At 43.1% G+C, this 21,931-nt stretch overlaps 1 protein-coding gene across 1 annotated transcript in view; it reads left to right on the top strand.

The window, feature by feature from the left end:
- eys (eyes shut homolog) overlaps positions 1-21,931 on the top strand; it is a 292,650-nt gene that overhangs the window by 210,301 nt on the left and 60,418 nt on the right. The window contains exons 33-35 of the mRNA XM_084092742.1: positions 3,346-3,496; positions 14,115-14,227; positions 16,349-16,587. Coding sequence (XP_083948868.1) covers positions 3,346-3,496; positions 14,115-14,227; positions 16,349-16,587 — 503 coding nt within the window. The remainder of the gene's footprint in view (positions 1-3,345; positions 3,497-14,114; positions 14,228-16,348; positions 16,588-21,931) is intronic.

The raw sequence follows: 21,931 nt of genomic DNA, 5'->3' as shown, positions 1-21,931 counted from the left end.
ACGAAAAAATGTTGCACTAATTTCATGTGTCTGTTGTGGCATTCTGTTGAATTTCTTTGAATTTCTTAACCCTGCTTTTAACCCCGGGTAAAAGAAAGTCTCACACTTGTAATTTAGAAGCAGGGTTAGCACTGTTATGAAACAGTCAAACTTGTACAGTGTGAAACAATGCGTTGTTGGAATGTTAAAGCTAGATGCTTAGCAACAGACAACCAATCGTGTGCATATTTGCGTGCTTTGTACAGTCATGGAAACACTGCACGTTGTAAATAAACAGTAAATTCAGCATTTGAGAGGAAAGATGTCAAATGCTGACAGAAAACACGAGAATTTGAGTGAAGAAGAGACATTTCATTCTTACCTTTAATCCAAAGTATCCATTCAGTATAAACTCGATAGTACAGTCAGCAATACGAGGATGCGCAATGCTAGAGCTTTAACAGTTTGCATGCTGCGTTCATCCAATCAATGACACTGACCCTGCAAATATGCAAATAAGAACATTAACCCAGGGTTTAGGAATGTACAATGTGAAACGTCAGCTTATAAATACCCAGGATTAATTGTTAACCCCAAGTAAATTATGAGCAGTGTGAAACATGAAGCAGCATATAGCCCCGGATTCAGTATACCCGGGGTTTAGAATGACCCAGCTATTTCAAGTGTGAAAGCCCTATTGTGGGTCGTGACAAGTTCGATTCAAATTAAAGCTCATGAACCGAATATAATTCTGAATTTTGCACAACCATGGTAAAGAGGGCGTTTAGAATTCTGGGTTACACTTTATTTTGATGGTCCCCTTTAAAACACTCTGTTGACTATAAGGAACGTTGAATGACTGTTAGGGTTAGTAGAAAAAAAGGTTAGGGTTAGTAGAATACGTTGACATTTACTTGCAAATTTACGTATACTAAATGGCTGTTTGGGGATCATCGAAATAAAGTGTTAGCAGATATTCACTAGACTAATACTCTACTATTAATACTCTAATAACAGTTAGTTGACATGTAGGTGCAACGTTCCATATAGTCAACAGAATGTCTAAAGTGGACCATAAAAATAAAGTGTTACTGAATTCTTCAGTGTTACTGAATTCTTGCCACAAAAAAAAAAAGACTGAGAGTCTCAGAGAGGGTGGAAAATTGTCATTTTTGTGCACAAAACAATGTAGGTGGACTACAGGGAAAAATATAAAATATTTTTCTTAAAAAAAAAAAAAGGTGCAGTGCAGTGCTTTAAGTTTCACTCCCTTATTCATGTCTCACATGACCAAGTGGAAGCGTGAAACAGTTTAGAGGACCGTGCTGTGCTTTATTGTTGCATTTAAAACAATTTCTAAGTGAAAGGAGCATTCTCTGTGTGTCCTGCTGGGGAACTGTCTTCTCAAAGACTCAATGGGACCAGTGGCTCTCTGGCGAGATGCCAGGCTGCTCTGGCGGAGCTCTTCTAAATTAACAGTTTCTCCGGCTGCTCCGGAGGGAGGACGTCCAGGGCCTGGTGGTCTGTCGTCCTCAGGTGTGGAGCAAAGCTAGAGGAAAAACTCCAAGGCCTGTGAATTACAGGCTTAACAAATCAGTCAAGATTGGCTTCTCTGAACCTCAGGGAAGAGGGAGACGGATATCAAGGCTGGGGGGGGGATACTGCTATTATGAGCTGAGCATCTGTAGGCCAATCCTCCAGCTGCACATAGTTATCCCAGAATCCACACTGAGGTAATTATCTTTCCTCCCCTGTTGTTTGGAAGGGCAGAATAAGCTTTGGAAAACTCCCAAGGCTTGGGTACATCTCCGGAACAGTCTGTCCGAGACACATAAGATGTCTTTAAAAGGAAGAGAGGAAACAATTAGCCGCAGGTGAAAGACGCCCTTGAGCGTAGAAAATCATTTGTTTTGCTTAGTGGATTTTTTTCTGTCATGATTTACAGTGTTACAACACTAGCCTGCCGTTTTAATTAGCATTTAACTGGCAATAAAACCATTTACAGTTGTTGTAATTGCAACCGTGTTTTTTTTAATGCTGTATCACACACATTATGTTATGATATGCTGATATTTTAAACAAGATTAAACCATTTACATACATACATGGCTTTAAAGGCACACTATGCAAGATTTGTACTTTAATATAACGCTTCGAAATCATTTCAATGGTAAACAAACTCGTAGTAGGGCGAATCATCCTGATAGAAAAGCAGGGGGGGGGACGCCGCTGGCAAAACCAGCAATGCAAGTTTGAGAGGTGGCGCCCCGCCAAATCTCGCAAGTATCACGACTTGCTTTACGGCACAACGTCACATACATCAACAACATATGAAGCAGCCTCTATGGAAGACACTAGCACGCATTTCAGACGTGAATCTGAGAGACAGCTCTGCGTGAGTGGTATTTACGACAGTAACGTTAAATACAAGTACTCCACAGCGACTCTAGGGGTCGCTGTTTGAGAAAAACGGGAACTGCTTAGTGTGCCTTTAAAGGAGAACTCCGGTCAATTTTTTACATTTTTTTGTAAATTTGGAGTGCTGTCAATACAGAGAACAACAACAAAAATCGGTGTTGCCTACACCATGTTATCCTCTTTTTAAAATTTGCACCCTGTTGACTTCAATGGGGCAAGTTTTAAACCTGCTTTTAGCCTCTTAACATCCTTGATGTGTCATTACAAGTGCACAGCCAATGTGAGTAATTCCTTCAGAGTGAACACGGGTGAATCTGACTCCAGTAGATGTGAAAGATATGAATAAAAATAATGTTATTTCAGCCAGCGCACATACCTGTATTTGCATCCTGTTTTCGGTCGAAGTCCATAGTAATCGATTGTCGAGTTCACGCGCGTGATCAGGTAACTAAACCTATGCGCGTGAACTCGACAGTGACTGTTAGTTCCAGTTGAAAATCACGGAAACCATGATATTTTAAATGCTGTACTGGGTAATGAATTCACTGTGGAGCCTTTTCTTTCTCAATGCCTTTCCTGTATCTCACGTATCCATGGAAACAACACATTCATTAGGAGTCATTCAGCATAACCTGTTTTTGGTCTGAATATTAAAAGCGGAAAATAATAACAGATAAAGCAGGCATTAGCAGTGCTTAGCTTTTAAAGTAATTGTGTTCTCCTTTAGGCGTAGCAAATGTGTCTTATTAACATAAACTGAATTGCCTTAAAAGACGTCTGTGGTATTAATACTAAAGATCATTCATTGAGTGCACTTACAGCCATTAGGTGAAGAGATACAGGAAACAGGAGCCTGAAATGATGGTGTCTAACAAGACAGAGAACATTTTGTTCATATGCATATCACACTGCTCCTTTAGTTTGTTTTTTATCTTTGTTATTCCACAGGCAATATTTTTCTCACTGTGCAGCCGAAGTCACTATTTCTGGCTTTAAGACTGTCAGAAGTATTCCAAGAAATGACACATCAGCCGTGAGTTTACAGAGGACTGACCATCTCTTCATAGGAGGCCTTGCTGCCTGGCATTCACCCTATAAAGTAAGAACTGATTTTGTGCGAGTCACAACCTGAGAAAAAGTCATGTAATGAAAACTACTATTGAAATGTTTAAGGCTAATTAAACAGATAAAAAGTGAAATAAGTAAAAAATTGTATTACATTTTTTACAATATTGCAGTTTTTACTCTAGTTTTGGTCAAATAAATGCAGCCTTTGATGAACATAACAGAAAATGTTCTTGATCCCAAACTATTGAACAGTAGTCCATCAGTGAAAAAACAAAAGTTGTTTCAATTTAAAGTGTGCATGCCTCCTTAAAATGTAAAGTGTTCTTAATTGGAAATGTAATATTAAGTATATCCAATATTTGAATGATTTCAAATTCAATCCAGTTAAATTGTTATTGCGCATGCAGTGTGTAATATAGCTGTTTGTTAATGTAAAAGGTCTGCAAAGTGCACAACAAATAACGTTATTGTCTCCTAAAAGAAAGAATCGATATTTCTTTTAATTTTATTATCAATTTGTGTTTACGTCACTCAAATAGCGCGCTTAGCCAGCTACAGAGAACTGGCAGCCAGGCAACAGACAAGTGACCAATCCTGGGTGGCGACATCACTACACGCATTTTTCCAGCACGGTTCAACATGGTTAGCAAACCGTGCTTAGAATTCTGGACCAAGTGTGCCATGCTGTACCAAGCTCCGATAGAAACATAAATAGAACCTTTCCTTACCATTCTTAGAACCGTTCGGCCCGACGGTGGAAAAATTGGCTAATGTAACAAATTTGCATTTCACTGGCTGTCCGCGAACAATATCTAATTTGACCCGCCCTCAAACACTGTAGTTGTAGGCCTGGAAGAGTTTGGCTTGTGTTGTCGACATGTCTTGCACTTCAAAAGGATAAGAACTCTGGAAATTACATGGGAAAAAACGACTCTATCGTTACTGTACCTGTTACTGTGTATTAAGCGCTGAGGAAGCCTACAGAGCTGAAATTCAGATGTGGGAATGGCCGTTTCGTTTCCGACACGTGCTTTAAGCGGTCAGCCAATCACAACAGACTGGGCCATCTGACCAATCAGAGCAGAGTAGCAGGAAAGGAGGGGTTTAGAGAGACTGAATCTTCAAACGAACCGTTTTCAGACTATTTGAGAAATAAGGTGATGTGCAATGTACAGTGAGGAAAATAAGTATTTGAACACCCTGCTATTTTGCAAGTTCTCCCACTTGGAAATCATGGAGGGGTCTGAAATTGTCATCGTAGGTGCATGTCCACTCTGAGAGACATAATCTAAAAAAAAAAATCCAGAAATCACAATATATGATTTTTTAACTATTTATTTGTATGATACAGCTGCAAATAAGTATTTGAACACCTGTCTATCAGCTAGAATTCTGACCCTCAATGACCTGTTAGTCTGCCTTTAAAATGTCCACCTCCACTCCATTTATTATCCTAAATTAGATGCACCTGTTTGAGGTCGTTAGCTGCATAAAGACACCTGTCCACCCCATACAATCAGTAAGAATCCAACTACTAACATGGCCAAGACCAAAGAGCTGTCCAAAGACACTAGAGACAAAATTGTACACCTCCACAAGGCTGGAAAGGGCTACGGGGAAATTGCCAAGCAGCTTGGTGAAAAAAGGTCCACTGTTGGAGCAATCATTAGAAAATGGAAGAAGCTAAACATGACTGTCAATCTCTCTCGGACTGGGGCTCCATGCAAGATCTCACCTCGTGGGGTCTCAATGATCCTAAGAAAGGTGAGAAATCAGCCCAGAACTACACGGGAGGAGCTGGTCAATGACCTGAAAAGAGCTGGAACCACCGTTTCCAAGGTTACTGTTGGTAATACACTAAGACGTCATGGTTTGAAATCATGCATGGCACGGAAGGTTCCCCTGCTTAAACCAGCACATGTCAAGGCCCATCTTAAGTTTGCTAATGACCATTTGGATGATCCAGAGGAGTCATGGGAGAAAGTCATGTGGTCAGATGAGACCAAAATAGAACTTTTTGGTCATAATTCCACTAAACGTGTTTGGAGGAAGAAGAATGATGAGTACCATCCCAAGAACACCATCCCTACTGTGAAGCATGGGGGTGGTAGCATCATACTTTGGGGGTGTTTTTCTGCACATGGGACAGGGTGACTGCACTGTATTAAGGAGAGGATGACCGGGGCCATGTATTGCGAGATTTTGGGGAACAACCTCCTTCCCTCAGTTAGAGCATTGAAGATGGGTCGAGGCTGGGTCTTCCAACATGACAATGACCCGAAGCACACAGCCAGGATAACCAAGGAGTGGCTCTGTAAGAAGCATATCAAGGTTCTGGCGTGGCCTAGCCAGTCTCCAGACCTAAACCCAATAGAGAATCTTTGGAGGGAGCTCAAACTCCGTGTTTCTCAGCGACAGCCCAGAAACCTGACTGATCTAGAGAAGATCTGTGTGGAGGAGTGGGCCAAAATCCCTCCTGCAGTGTGTGCAAACCTGGTGAAAAACGTACTCGGTTACTAACGTAACCTCGGTTCTCTCTAGAAGAGGGAACGAGTACTGCGTTCGTAGAACGCTGCGGGAAAAGTCTCTTTTCACGAAATACTGAAGCAAAATTATCCTTAATTTTCATATTTGTAAAACGCATTGCGGCAGTGCACAGCCATGGCGAGACGGCTCGCTCACTCATTGGCTGTTCTGCGGCAACTGCATGAGCCTATCGAGCGAGGGCTGATGCAACATCAGACCAATGAGAGTGCTTCGCGCGCTCCTCGTCACATCCCGCCGAAACGGGTGTGGCCATCCCCTATAAAAGGAGCTCGAGTAGGCTGATTCAACTGGTTTTCATCGCCGAAGCGAACCAGAGCGAACCGCGCGCACGGCAGGGAACGCAGTACTCGTTCCCTCTTCTAGAGAGAACCGAGGTTACGTTAGTAACCGAGTACGTTCTCTTACGAGAGTTCTCTCGTACTGCGTTCGTAGAACGCTGCGGGAACCACTTGTAAGACGCCGTGCGTGCTGGGATGAGAAAACACCGACCACTGGAAGCTAGTCCAGGTATACAGTGCATAATCACCCGGTAGACTTCGGAGAGTCTGGAGGGGGGGGGGGGGGGACAACCACCCTCAGATAGCTGCGTCCTAAGACGCGATATAACATCACATAGGCAGGGGGAGGCCTGGCTAATGTGGGAAATGTGGGTCTTACGTAATTTCGCCCAAATGGATGCGCCCTTAAGCGCGATACAGCGTCACATAGGCAGGGAGAGCCTGGCTGATGTGGGAAATGTGGGACTTACACACTTTCGCCCAAATAGGTGCGTTCTAGACGCGATATAACATCACATAGGCAGGAGGGAGCCTGGCTAATGTGGGAAAAACATGGGTCTTACACAATTCTGCCCAGAAAACTTCGGCGGCGCTGTGCGTCTACGATATCAGTGCCGTGTTTAGACAGCTGACTCGAATACACCGAAAATACTTGGCTTGCAAGTGCGGTGAAGTCTTCGGTGGCGCTGTGCGCCTGCGAAATCAGTGTCCTGGTTAGACAGCTGATTCGGCTAAACCGAAAACAACCTGGCCTGCAGGGCGGGAACTTCTAGGTTGTAGAACCTTATGAATGTAGACGGCGAGGCCCAGCCCGCCGCCGTACATATTTCCTGTAAGGAAATCCCGCTAGACCAGGCCCACGATGAGGCAACGCCTCTCGTGGAATGCGCTCTAATGCCCAAGGGGCACTGAAGGCCCTTGGTGGTATAAGCCATTGTTATGGCGTCAACCACCCACCTGGACAGGCTCTGTTTCGAAACAGCCGTTCCCTTGGAACGTCCACTGAACGAGACAAAGAGCTGCTCCGTCTGTCTGAAGGCAGCGGAGCGGGACACATAAGCTCTTAAAGCCCTAACGGGGCAAAGACAGCTCGAGTCCCCTTCCTCGTTTGATCCCGGCAGGGCAGACAGGGAAATAACCTGAGCCCTAAACGGAGTGTTGAGGGATTTCGGCACGTAGCCGTGCCTAGGTTTGAGTATGACTTTGGAGTCATTGGGCCCAAACTCCAAGCACGTTGGACTCACAGAGAGCGCGTGCAGATCGCCTATGCGCTTCACCGAAGCGAGGGCCATCAAAAACACCGTTTTGAAAGACAGATGTTTGAGGCTGACAGATTGGATAGGCTCAAAGGGGGGACCTTTCATGGCTGCCAAGACCGTAGAAAGGTCCCACACCGGGACTGAGGGAGGTCTGGGGGGATTCAGCCTCCTAGCTCCCCTGAGGAAGCGGATGACTAAATCGTTCCTTCCCAGTGACTGGCCTGGCGTTGCTGTCGAGCACGCTGCGATAGCCGCCACATAGACTTTGAGCGTGGAAGGGGATCTGCCCTTGTCCAACAGCTCTTGTAGGAAGGAGAGAACCTCCGTCACCTCACAATCGAGGGGTGACAGGCCCCGAGCTGTACACCAGCTGGAGAAAACCGACCACTTCGAGGCATAAAGCCGCCTGGTGGAAGGCGCTCTAGCCTGAGTGATGGTGTTCAGCACTCCATCCGTGAGACTAACGGGTAACCGTTGAGCGTCCACGCATGAAGGGACCACAGCTCTGGGTGTGGGTGCCAAATCGAGCCCCTGGCCTGCGAGAGGAGATCTCTCCTCAATGGCACTGGCCATGGAGCGGAGTCTGCTAACTGCATCAGGACTGGAAACCAGGCTTGGTTGTCCCAGAACGGTGCTATAAGCAGTACTGGGCATTTCACTTCCCTGACTCGCTCCAGCACCTGAGGTAGGAGGGAGACTGGGGGAAACGCGTATAGCGGGCAGTGCGGCCACTTGTGGGACAGTGCGCTGTCGTTCTTCGAAAAGAACACGGGGCAATGAGCGTTTTCTGGGGACGCGAATAGGTCCACCTCCGCCCTGCCGAATCTCTGCCACAACAGCCGGACTGTTTGTGGGTGTAGAGACCATTCGCCCGTGGGAACGTTGTTCCTGGACAGCCTGTCTGGACCCAGGTTGAGTGTCCCGGGCACATGCACCGCTCTCAGCGAGCGCAGGTTGCGCTGAGCCCATATTAGGAGGCGCTCGGCCAGCCTGAAAAGGGAACTGGATCCGAGACCGCCCTGGCGATTTATGTAGGACACCACGGCCGTGTTGTCCGAGCGGACTACGACGTGTTGGTCCTTGATGTGGGGACAAAAGCGCGTCAGCGCGTTGTGAACTGCTAGCATTTCCAGGCAGTTGATATGCTGGAGCTTTTCTCGTTCTGACCAAAGGCCAAAGAACGGCCTGCCCTCGAGCAGCGCTCCCCATCCCGAGGTGGATGCGTCCGTAGACACCACTTTCACTCTCGAGGAAGTCCCCAGGCTTACACCTGAACGGTACCAATCGCCCGCCGCCCATGGTCTCAGGGCTGCTGCGCAGTCTTGATCGACTTTGAGGCGCAATCGGCTGAGTGCCCACGCTCCGCGTGGCACTCGCGCTTTCAACCAGAACTGCAGAGGGCGCATGCGAAGCAGGCCCAGCTGGAGAACTGATGATGCTGAGGCCATGAGGCCCAGCATCCTCTGAAACCGTTTGAGCGGGATAATCGCACCGCAGCGGAAGGACCTCGCTGCGTGCTGTATGCGCAGCGCGCGCTGTTGCGACAGCTGCGCCGTCATAGAACGAGAGTCCAGAACGATGCCCAGAAACGATATAGTTTGGCTGGGGTTCAGGGAGCTCTTCGTCCAATTGATCATGATACCAAGATTCTCGAGGTGATCGAGTAACATGGTTCTGTGCTCCACGAGCTGAGATCGTGATTGAGCTATGATCAGCCAGTCGTCCAAATAGTTCAGCACTCGCATGCCCCTGAGTCTGAGGGGAGCGAGCGCTGCGTCCATGCACTTCGTAAATGTACGGGGTGCCAGGGACAAGCCGAATGGCAGGACTGTATACTGGTATGCCCGACCCTCGAAGGCGAATCTCAAGAATCGCCTGTGGCGTGACGCTATCTGTATTTGAAAATACGCGTCCTTTAGATCTATCGACATAAACCAGTCTTCTCGGCGAATGTGCGCGAGGATTTTGCTGGTCGTGAGCATTTTGAAACTGCGTTTCACTAAAGCTCTGTTTAGTCGTCTTAGATCTAGTATGGGTCTGATACCACCGTCCTTTTTGGGGACTAGGAAGTATCTGCTGTATAGCCCCCCTTCGCTTTGAGCTTGGGATACATGTTGTATCGCCCCTTTGCTCAACAGTTTTGATATTTCGGCGCGAAGTAGGTGTGCTACTTCTGAATTCACCGTAGTTTCGACGCGCGCTGTGAAGCGTGGAGGGCGTCGACAAAACTGTAGCGAGAAGCCTCTCTTTATAATGTCTAGCACCCAGTCCGAAACCCCTGGAAGCGCGGCCCATGCGTCTGCATGGCCGGCTAGGGGTTGGATGCGAAGCGCGCTCTGTTCGCTGTGCGACGGCGGCGCTTCGGGGTGCGCTAGCATAGGCGTTACGCCTGAGACATTTGAGGCGGGGAGCGCGCGTAATACAGCGGGCAAAACGCTCATCCTCGACCGCGCTACAGTGTTTATCTGAGCGGGGGAGGTCTGAGAAGGTCTCATGCAGCCTACAAGTGAACGTGGGCGGGGACCGGGCACGTTTACTGCTTTGGCCGCGCTGTCTGCTTGAACAGAGCGGGCGCGCACAGGTCCCGTTTTTACAGGGAGCCTGTGGCTTGCCAGACATAGTGTTTGTGGGCACTGGGAAGTGGGCACTTTGACTATGTTTGGGGCGCGATCGAACTGCGTCGATCTTATGAGTACGGGCCCTGTGTGCAGGGCTGTGCTTGTGTGTAGAGATGGGCACAGAGAAGTGGGCATCAACACTACATTTATAGCACCATCGGCCATGGCCGGGACACCAGAAAATACACTCTTTTCGGGATTTATCTGGGTAGCCGTAAAAACGGCTTTTGTGTGCAGGCAAGCGGGCAGCTGTGCGGGCTTGTGCTCTGCTGAGAACGCTGAAGCAGTCGCAATTCCTGGGACTGAGACAGCGGTGCGCTTTGGTGAGGGCCCGGTCGCAACGGGGCTTACACACCTGCGCTTTCCTAGGCGTGCTAGGATTTCTTTGGGGCTTCCGGCTTCAACACAACCCTTGGTCGCGGCCCGCGGTGAGTGGGGCGGCGGCTAGTAGAGCGAGAGCGAGGGCGTGAGCTGCGCTGCTGTCGCTGTGAGGGGGCGGCCGAAGGCGGGGGCTGAGGCTGTGAGCTCCGAGGGGCCTGTTTCTCACGGCCCGCTGCAGAACTGGGGCGCTTCGGCAGGAAGTGCTTGAACGCCTGTGACGCTTTTTGGGCTTCGGAAAATCTCTCCACGAGCTCGGAGAGAGAAGATCCAAAAAGGCCAGCGGAGGATAGCGGGGCGTCGAGGAACGCGTTGCGCTCTGCATCAGCCATCTCCGTGAGCGTCAGCCACAAATGCCTCTCGGCTACGGTAGCGGAAGCCATACAGCGTCCCATGGCTTGTGCTGCAGCCTTGGTAGCGCGGAGGGAAAGATCCGACGCGCTTCTCAGGTCCGCGATGCAGATAGCTTCAGGTCCTATCTCGTCCAGTTTGCGGAGGAGATCGCCTTGGAAAACCTGAAGCGTGGCCATGGTGTGGAGAGCCGATGCCGCCTGCCCAGCGGCGGAGAAGATCCGCGCGAGCATCGACGACGTCATGCGGCAGGCTTTTGACGGCAGCGCAGGCTTAGTCCGCCGTCCAGCAGAGGGCGGGCAAAGGTGGGCTGCTATCGCCTGTTCCACCGGCGGCAGAGTGAGGTAGCCTCGGTCCTGAGCATTATCCAGGGAGGAAAATGCTGGGGATACAGACGAACGTGTTCGTGCAGAAAAGGGAGCGTTCCAGGCCTTCGCCACTTCTTCATGAAGCTCAGGAAGAAACGGAGCGGGCTTAGACACAGGAGAAGTGCGCTCACCAGGGAGGAAGCTACCATCAAGCCGGGTGCGCGAGGGGAGTTCCGGTGCAGACCACTCGAGGCCGAGGCTCGCCGCGGCCAACGCGAGTACTCGCATGAGCTCCCTCTCGATGCTAGCTCTAGCCGACGGCTTTCGGGCAGGAGGCGTGAGATCCGCAGAGCTCGCCCAGTCTTCACTGCCTGAAGCTAGCAGAGAGCAGGAATCCTTTTCGACCGACTCGACTTCAGAAACAACTTCCTCAGATGAAGCGGCGGCAGACTGCGGGCGCTGAGCATCAGGAAGTGCTTCGGGGGAAGCCGGTGAAGCTGGCGGGCGAGCCGGCGAGCTTTGTCGGGAAGAGGTGGGTTCCGGGGCCCGCTGCGAGCGGCGCTTCTTACGGCGCGGCACCGCGGCGGGGGGCGCAGGCTCGGAGAACTGTGCCAGGCGAGTCCGCAGAGTCACCATCGGCAAAAGCTCGCAGTGAGGGCAGCCGCCGTCAGCGAGCGCGAGCGCTGCGTGATCTTCGCCCAGACAGGAGACGCAAATAACATGGCGGTCTCCCTCGGTGAGCGGGGCTCGGCACGAGCCACAGGATGGCATCTTGAAAAAGACGCGGCTCTTTTAGGGGTGAGTGTTCGGGGAACACTGCACACACACACACAGAACAGAGCAGATAAAGGATATGAAGCGCCGGAAAGCGCAGCAGGTACGGCAGTAGAAGGCGGCGAAGGCCAGCGGCTTCAAGGGCTCGTCCCGCTGAAAAGCTTGCCTCGACGACGCTTGCTTCTCCGTGATCCAGCGATGCGTGAGCTTCGCTGAAGAGATGAAAATCAGTTGAATCAGCCTACTCGAGCTCCTTTTATAGGGGATGGCCACACCCGTTTCGGCGGGATGTGACGAGGAGCGCGCGAAGCACTCTCATTGGTCTGATGTTGCATCAGCCCTCGCTCGATAGGCTCATGCAGTTGCCGCAGAACAGCCAATGAGTGAGCGAGCCGTCTCGCCATGGCTGTGCACTGCCGCAATGCGTTTTACAAATATGAAAATTAAGGATAATTTTGCTTCAGTATTTCGTGAAAAGAGACTTTTCCCGCAGCGTTCTACGAACGCAGTACGAGAGAACTCTCGTAAGAGAACTACAGGAAACGTTTGACCTCTGTAATTGCAAACAAAGGCTACTGTACCAAATATTAACATTGATTTTATCAGGTGTTCAAATACTTATTTGCAGCTGTATCATACAAATAAATAGTTAAAAAATCATACATTGTGATTTCTTGATTTTTTTTTTTTTTAGATTATGTCTCTCACAGTGGACATGCACCTACGATGACAATTTCAGACCCCTCCATGTTTTCTAAGTGGGAGAACTTGCAAAATAGCAGGGTGTTCAAATACTTATTTTCCTCACTGTATATATGTATATCCTATAAATATATTTAGATATAGATCCTTTATATAGATATAGATTTCCTCACTGTATATTATGAGAAAATTAAAGGTTTTTTTTACCTTAGATGTATTATAAACCTATTGTAGGAGACCTCCAAAACAAAATTAGGAAGCTTCAAACTAGCATAATTGGGGCACTTTAAAAATGTTAGAGTTGGTAGTGAATCTCACTTTTGCTGAGATTCTTTTGAATCAAACAGATTCACAAATTGGTCTGAATGATTAAACAACGAATCAAAAAAAAATTAAAAATCCTTATCTAGTATTCGCAAATGACTGGAAAGGTTGTGGACAAGTCATCTGAGAAAGTGGAAACTGGCAAAGATTGATGGTTTGTGTCGTGTTACCTGACCACTTACCGCAGAGATAACAACAGCTTAATTTGGATTAAAATGGACATGAATTTTACAGTAATTTTCAGCTTACTAAAAACTGGTTCAGAGGGCTTCAAAAAACTGTCAAGGTCTACATATTGACAGTGATAAATCTCTTTGAAACTAGCAGGCACACTTTTCATTTTCCTTCAGGCAGCTAGAAGCAGGTCACGGGCACTTGAGATACTGTTAGGAGAAGAAAAAGGAGAGGGTGAGATGTATTCGTCTAGACAACAAAGATTGGATCCACATGCTTTTTTCTCTTTCCACTGAACTGCTAATGAAATTGAGGATATATACTGTATATATATATCAATGCATCAATGCAGTTTCTCCTTTATTGCCTTTGAAAAAAACATTCAGTTGCATTTGTGGCATTTATAAATGTATTATTTTTATTATTTGAGCGAAAAGTTTCACTTTTAAAAATACATATATTTTTTGTGGGTATCAATTTTAAATGTATAGTTCACTGAAAAATTCAAGTTCTTTCAATATTTAGTCACTCATCTAGTTCCAGACTTGTAAGCTGTTAAATTTCAGCATATTCAACACACAAAGCTATCGCACAGTGTTAAGACTTGGAATTTAGTGCACAAGTCGTGTACTACTTTTCTTGTTGTGTTTTGTCCTTGCAAGTCCTTGGTCACTATAAACTGTTGTATGGAAAGTAAAAATGTTCTCAAGGAGAAATAACAGCATACAGGTTTGGAACGACATGAGAGTGAGTAAATAATGAATTTTCATTTTGGGTGAACTGTGCCTTAAAATGCAACCTCTTTGTTGTACGGCACTTTCTTCTCCCAGAATAGCTGCTTTGTAGCCGTTTTTCGTTTTCACCCTTAGGTCTGAGATGTTTTCTGTTTTCCTCTGAAAAAACTGCTTGAGACTTTGTTGTTCCGTGTTCCCTCAGGAAGCCGAGCCTTTCCACAACTTCACTGGCTGCATTGAAATAATCGAAATTAATAAGCTCAGAAGATTCCGTGTGGACCATTCCATTGCCAGGAACAATGTTGACAACTGCAGGTAATTGAACCTGATTTTCCATCAGGAATCAATACGATTCTGTGCAGTGTTGGGGAGTCTAAATTCATTTTAAATGAATCATATTATTGAATCAGTTTGTTGAAAAAGAAATTATTCACTGATTTGTGTCACTGTAGAGATGCTTGTGTCACAGCATTTTGTACCTTTTTTGCATTTTTTTGTCACCCTGATCAAGATTCATTCATTCAATAAACCTCAATGTAACTGAGCCAGATAAATTCTGTTCTGAATAAATGACAAATTATAATCTAATAGTTCTAAATCTGAAGGAATATATTTTAAAATATTTTGACACTTGAAGTAGCTCCTATATTGTTTTTTTTTTGTTTTTTGTTTTTTTTTCATAATAACCTGCAATGTAGCTGAATACTACTTTTAAAAAAGTATCACAAATTAATTTAAACCAAGCTGCTATTTGGAATTAGCTTTGCCAACACTGATTTCGAGACTTCGATAGTTCGATATTATGTTCACTCCACTATGTTGCTTCCATAAAATTTTTATTTTTCCTGATGCCTCATGGCTCTTGATATATGCTATTTGCCAGCCTTGTCAGCCAACTATCAAACACCCAAACTATAATTTAGCACATCACTTGAGTGCACAGGTGCTGTACATTCATGCTGTGAACAAATTGCTCAACAAGAGTGAGATTCTGGGGATATTTAAGTGTTTGGCTTCACACGTTGTGTATTAATGTTTCCAAGAAAATAAAAGCACTCATTTTGACTTTGGATTATTCTGTAGAAAGCCTTGTTTTGCCAAGCAGTAGAAAATGAGTCTTGAACCAAGCATGAGATTGGTGACCACACAGACTTGTTAATATTTTAATGAGATAGATTTGCGGTCTCTCTTTATTATCATATATTATTTATTCTGTTCTTTCATCTGTCTGGATTTGGAGTGGAATGTGGAGATGGGGTTTCCAAATGAACTGCAATTTGTGGCATTTTACATGGTGCTCACTTACAATTTAAAGGAAACATCAATCAGGGCCATTAGAATGATGTATAATGGTTGTTCTGTGAGCTGATTTAGTGTTCGCTAATTAGAGAGGTGATTGATATGCAGGCATAACTGTGATTTGAAAGTTTCTCACTGTATAATGCCTTTATTTGTTCTAATTAGTGTTGTTTAACATGATAAAGTGTATATTGCTTGTCTAGTATAATGCACTTAAGCTGAGTTGGAGAAACTGGCCAATATATTTTTCAGGACTCATTGTGATGAATGTTGACATAATATTCACGTCGTCATTATTTACTCACCCTCATGCAGATTGCATTGTTTCAGTCTGCATTGTTTGACTAAATTATGCAAATCAGGTACCACAAAATTCTGTCAATCTGCATGGTGTATATAACAATGTTAAAGGCGGGAACCGGCGAATGTTCAACAAAACTTTAATCACCAAATAAACAAACAACAAAATGAACGTAAAGTTTGTACCACTAGCCTTGCTCCGTTCCCACGGCTCTCGGCCCCACCCCGCTTGCCACATACTAATTTTTTATCTTGTTGGGTCATTTCTGAGTGCTAGGTTGTAGATGAAGCTCAAAAACGCATATTTATGTCTGCCTGTATGTCTATCTATCTCTCTTTCTGTCTGTCTATCTACATGTATCTCTCTGTCTGTCTGTGTAGTTTTCTTGTTCAAAATTAGATATGTGAATTTCTTTGGATTTTAAATTCATTTTATTTCTACGTCCTTACATTCAAATTTCATTTGCTATTCTGGATCCTGTTTGGTACCTCAAATTAAATTCCAGAATTGAATTGGACTTTAAACAGCATTCTCAATTAAATTATGAATGCCACACAACCCTGCCACAACCATCTCTTTAAAGTGATTATTTGTATGATGGGATTAGGCTCAGATATCACTCTCAGTTTCGTGAATAAGGGAGTAATTGTGAATAATTTGCCTGGATAAACTGGATTGCAAGTGGTTAGTGAATTAAATGCATGTGTTGTTGTTCTTTTTTTGCTCTGAAATAAATGCAGTTGATTACAAATTAGTCAATTTGCCTCATGGTAATGTATTTCATTGGATCCATTTTTAATTCTCGCCTTTTCATTTGCTCCCGTTATTTACTGTAGGTCTCCATGGCATCATGACCCACCAGCAAACTCCACAGATTCCCCTCCTCAGCTTATCACAGAGGAAGCCCCTCCTGACGGGCGTATCAGAATATTCCCACCCAGCCAGCCTTCACCTGTCTGCCCACGGGGGATCTGTCTCAACGGCGGAGTGTGTCGGCCCGTCTCTCTGCCCAGCGGAGCCTCGTCTTTCTTCTGTGATTGTCCCCTGCACTTCACGGGACGCCTGTGTGAACAAGGTGAGACCTCTAGTGAGACCTCACAGCCAAAATGTTCTCTTCTGAATTACTAACCTTAACCGAACTGTAATGAGCGGTCAAGCTTGGTGCTGTACTTTAAAACAAGACAATTCACTTAATATCATAATATGTAGTATCTCGCCTGCAAAAGCGGGAAATTATCCACCACCAAACGTTTTTACTAATAAAAAATACAGAAGTTGTTTTGGAGGCAAATGCATGGTACATTTTCGGAAAGTAAAATGGAAACCTTGCCCTGTTGTTGGACCAGGGATGACTTTAAATAATTGATGCTGTGATTAAAGTAAGATCCATATAAGCAAGTTGTAATGTCAGAAACCCTTTTATCTGCTCACCTCCGAATTCTGCTACAAATGAGATAGTGACCCTGTCACCCGTGTTCTCCAGATTCATTTTACCTCCTCTGCCTCATGCCAGGATAAGACATGAATGATATTAAATTCTGGTGAAGTGAAAAAGTCTTTTACAAAGTGAACCCAATTGATATTGACTGACACTCAACGTACTGTACTGTGCTGCCATGGAAGAATATTTCACACTTTAACAATTTGCTGAACTCGGAACTGACAACGGACTTTTTCTTTTATCAAAACCACCACCTGAGGAAAAGTGAGAAAACAGAAATTCCAGCAGTCAAGTATTCATTGTAATGTGCTCCTCCATAGTGCTAATTACTTTTTTATTGTATTTTGCTCCAGCTCCTGCTGACTCACTATAGTTTTGCTGTGTATCAATAAGCCAATGCTCAGGTAAAGAGCTAATTTGCTGAGCTACAAGTTCATCTGTCTCTATTGATGTAACATTGAGATTCTCTGGCGGTGAGATGCCTGGCTTCAAATTAACTAAAAATCATTCATTCTTCTTTCAAGTTTTCTATTTTTGTGCAGTGCCAGGCATTGATTGATGTGTTTGTGAACAGATCAGTTCCTGTATGAGAAGAAATTTTTTTTTTTCAGATTAAGCTATTTTCACATTTGTTTACTACTAATTATGAAAAAAAAAAAAAAAAATACTTGCCATTTTCCATGGGCTTAAAAAAGGGCTTTTTTAAAAAGCATTAGAGGCACAGCATTTTTGCTTTGAGAACTATTATCTAACATAAAAGTAGGTTAGCATGAAAAGTAGCTATTTATTCTTAAATGGCCTAAAGTAGTCATACAAGTCTATCCCACATTAGAGGTTTGACAATAGAAATTAAAACTAAATAAAATAATGTTTTGATTTTCAGTGCATCTTTACTATTTTTATTTTATTAGGATTTTTATTAACTAGTTTTATAATGTAAAATTGTTTATAATACTATAAATTATTATTATAACATTTATTTTTTATAATAAAACATTATTTAATTATAGTGACCCTTATTTACTAAGCTTATGTGCAACCATGTTGCCTATTCTGGCTTTTTATTTTATTTTATTTTTTTTATATTTTATTACATTTTTATTGCTAGAAACACACATTTTTTAGTTCACGGTTTTTAGTGCTGCATAAATTGCAAATCTCAAATCAAATGAATAGAAAATGCCTCATATAAAATTTAGTTCAGATTCCTCTTGAGGTAGATGATCAACATTTTATGAAGGTTAAGCTCCTTACCATTTATTGAAAATAGTGCATTTTTTCTCTCTTCATGGAAAGTCCCACTTGAAAATCACACAAGCATGGATATAGGCTAATGTGAAGACGTCTTTGCATGTACTAATATGTTTTGCATTGAAAGTGAGAGCTTCAAGTACATATTAACTGAACATCATAGTGCATGCTGTGCAAATGCTTTTTGAATAACTGATGAAAATGTTTTTCTATATACAGGACAAGGGGACCAGTGGCAAATTCTAATGCTTTTCCCAGTCCTGCCTCTTAGCTTTTCTTCTTTATTTTGAATGCTAGTTCCTAACTACACTTGACAGAAGTTGAAAGAGAATCTGCTTTTAGAGTTCCCTTTTTTCTCGTTTCTTTTTTTTTTTTTTTTTTTTTTTTTTTTCACAGACAAGCACAGCAGAGCTTTTAGTTTAGCTGTATTTTTTTCTTTGTATTTCTATTTTTGACAATGTCAACCCTATATGGGAATAAAATGGTTGTTCAAAGTTAGTAAGACAGATCAAGGATTTGGAAAACAAAAAGAAAATGCTTTATTGTGCATCATTAGGATGAATAAAAAGGATAGTACAGCAACAGTAATAGTGGTTCAATAATATTATAAGGCTTGGGGAAACAATAAAAAGAAGCATTACTAGGGAAGAAGAAAAATTCCAAAAATTAATTTACAAATGACTAAAACAGCATGGATTTTTATGATTTCTACAATCCTGTTAGGTTACAGGTTAGTGAGAGGCTATCAGCTCTAGATAAACTGACTGTCTTGTCACTATAATTTAGTCTTCTCATAATTACCCTGCCCGTTGACCAGCTAGCGTCAGCAAACATGTCAAGCCAAAACAGCAGCAAACATCCTGAGGGTGAAGGGGTGAGGAAGATGAGAGGGTGTCTGTGTCTCTTCATGATGGAAAGGGAGTGATAGGGTCACACTGAATCTCTTCAGTGTCACATGACAAATAAGAGGACAACTGGCCTCAGAGATGATATACTAGTCTAGAAGTCTTTCATTTTGTGTGTTGTGTGGTTGAACCATAGACTTTAAAATACATTTAACATTCTTCACTCAGAATATTTTCGCTTCATTTTTCTACAACTGAAGAGAGTGAAAGTGGGTCGTCCATCTTTTTTTACAATCTATGGGTTGAACAAGCTGTGATGATGGTGTATATTTTAAATTGAAGAACCACAAACACAGAATTGTGAAACAAAAGTTTAACACCAGTTTAACCGAAACAACCAATCGATATCCCGTATTTCGCGCCCAAAACTGTCACTTTTTAAAAATATGGGATATCGGTCGGTTGCTCAGGTTGAACTGGTGGAAACATCTCAGTCAGCTCCACTTTTTATTCACTTTCCCAATCAACATGAATTTGAAAGGCAGTTTAGCGACCACTCAGCTTGTCCATGTCTGAGACCATCCTTTGAGGTTTACCATTAAAGTCTCTTTCTACTGTAAGTTAATTACAGAGAGGGCAAAAGACATTTATGGACATTTTTATTTGATTTTTGCTTCTCTGTGATGTCTCCCTGGTGGGACTTTTACAACTTGGTTGTGAAGTGAGTGTGTTAAATCAGCCGCAGTGTTTCCTTGCTGTTCATATTGGGAATCAGTGCTGGGTGGATGATGCATCTAGCTAAATTATTATTGTATCAGGTTGCGGAAACTCTCTTGTATCAGGTTGTGGAAAAAGTTTTTTGCTTTGCTGAATTGTATAATTTAAGTTCTCAAATATGTGCTTACTTATGAAGCTTTTAAGCAATATTTGTTTTAATAACTTTTTAATTCCTTTCTCGTAAGGCTCATTTGGATCCAAGGTTTTCCTTGTCATAGATTTTTATTTTTTATTTACTGATATTTTCACCTAATGCATTAGGTATCATGAACTAACAATGAACAGTACATTTATAAATATTAATTTCTACATATATTTTACAGTTGAATACATAAATAGTAGTTTTGCACTGCTGTTATGTACAATGTTTAAATTATTGAAAGAAGCATTTATTTAATAATTGTTCAATATTAATACAATTTCAAATAACTCTTCTTCTTCTTTTCTTAAATGTAGTTTATTCCTGTGGTGGGAAAGCTGAATTTTCTGCATCATTACTCCAGTCTTCAATGTCACACGATTCTTCAGAAATCAATGTTGAAAACTGCATTTTTTTTATTTATTTTTTCAGGATTCTTTGAATAATAGAAAGTTTAAAAAAAACAAAAAACAAAAAAAAAAACAGCATTTATTTGAAATAGTGATCTGTTGTAATATTATAATTATCTTTGTCACTTTTGATCATTTAAATGCATCCATGCTAAATATAAAAGTATTACTTTCTTTAAAAAGAATATTCATGACCCCAATTTTTGAACAGCACTATTATATTATGATAAAATATGAATTAACAATGCAGCATAATATAACTTGACATTAACCTAGATTAATAAATATTTAAATAAATAAAAGAACCCTAACCTAATGCATAAACTGTTAAACTAAATGTTAACAAACTGAACATATTGTAAAGGGTTACCAGTTTATGCATATGCTGTACACTCAGTCCTACATTATAGTCAAGAATATGGTAAGCGAAACACAATACCCACACGTATACAAGTGAATAGTCAAAAAAATATGATGTCAGCAATGTTCCTAATGACAAGTTGTCATCAAGATGAAATGACTTTATTTGCTTCTCAGCATTTTTCACAGCTTGGTCAGATCGTGCCCTCCTTTGGGAGCTACGGATGCACATGTGCCTTATACCTCAAGAGTAATAATACAGACAGGGTTTGGTGTCAGGGCATTAGTATAATATACAAGATGGTTTCCTCTGTATAAAACTGCTCGGCTTGCTTTCTGACTTATTTTGGGGCATAATCTTGACATACGAGTCTCTAAAGAAGGAAAGAGCTCTGTGCTGCTCATACTGCATAGTACACACTGTAGTTCGGAGAGTATTTACAGCTGTCTGTCACTTTTTACGTTTCATTTTCATTTTTTTGCAGGGACCGCTTTGTTTATTCAGGCATTTATTGATGAAACGAACCGAGTCTACAGTTCTATAAAAAGCAGGAAGGCAACCGGTGACCTCTCTCAATAACTCACTCAGCACTTCCGTGCTCTTACGCCCTTTTCTCAGCACCTCCGCCATTTGTTCTCAAAGTGCTAATTTGCAGATAATTAAGTAATCCACTGAAATGTTATTTGTCCCTCTGGGCACTATGCAAAGCAAGCGGGTTGCTATATTCAGGGCTGACTCATTTGTAGTCCCCCCCATGGGAAATATCACATAATCAAGCAGACACTGTATTAAATAATTCCTTCGAGCTTTTTCGGTTCAAGTAAAGTTTTTTTTTTTTTTTGTGATGACCGCACAATAGATGCGTCCGTTGTTTCCTATTCATGTACAGTAGTGGCTAAGTGATGTCCAGCCTAGGAAAACTGACATCTTCACCCTTTATTCAAATATTATTAAAAATGAGATTTTGCATATTTAGCATATTGCGTGGTTGTGCTGCCTTGGAGTCAATGGTTTTATTTGTGATAATGCAATGAAACGTGCCAAATTGTGCAGACATAATTTTTGGCAAGGCTGCCATACAAAGAAATTATGAACACATGCAAAACAAGAGAGAAGTATGGAAGCTTGTTTCCACCACAGAATAAAACATTTTAAAAGATAACTGTGACTTTTTATCTCACAATTGCGAGTTTAC

Source organism: Abramis brama (assembly GCF_963993115.1).
Source record: "Abramis brama genome assembly, chromosome: 19".
NCBI lineage: Eukaryota > Metazoa > Chordata > Actinopteri > Cypriniformes > Leuciscidae > Abramis > Abramis brama.
This window is presented reverse-complemented; position numbering and strand designations above follow the sequence as displayed.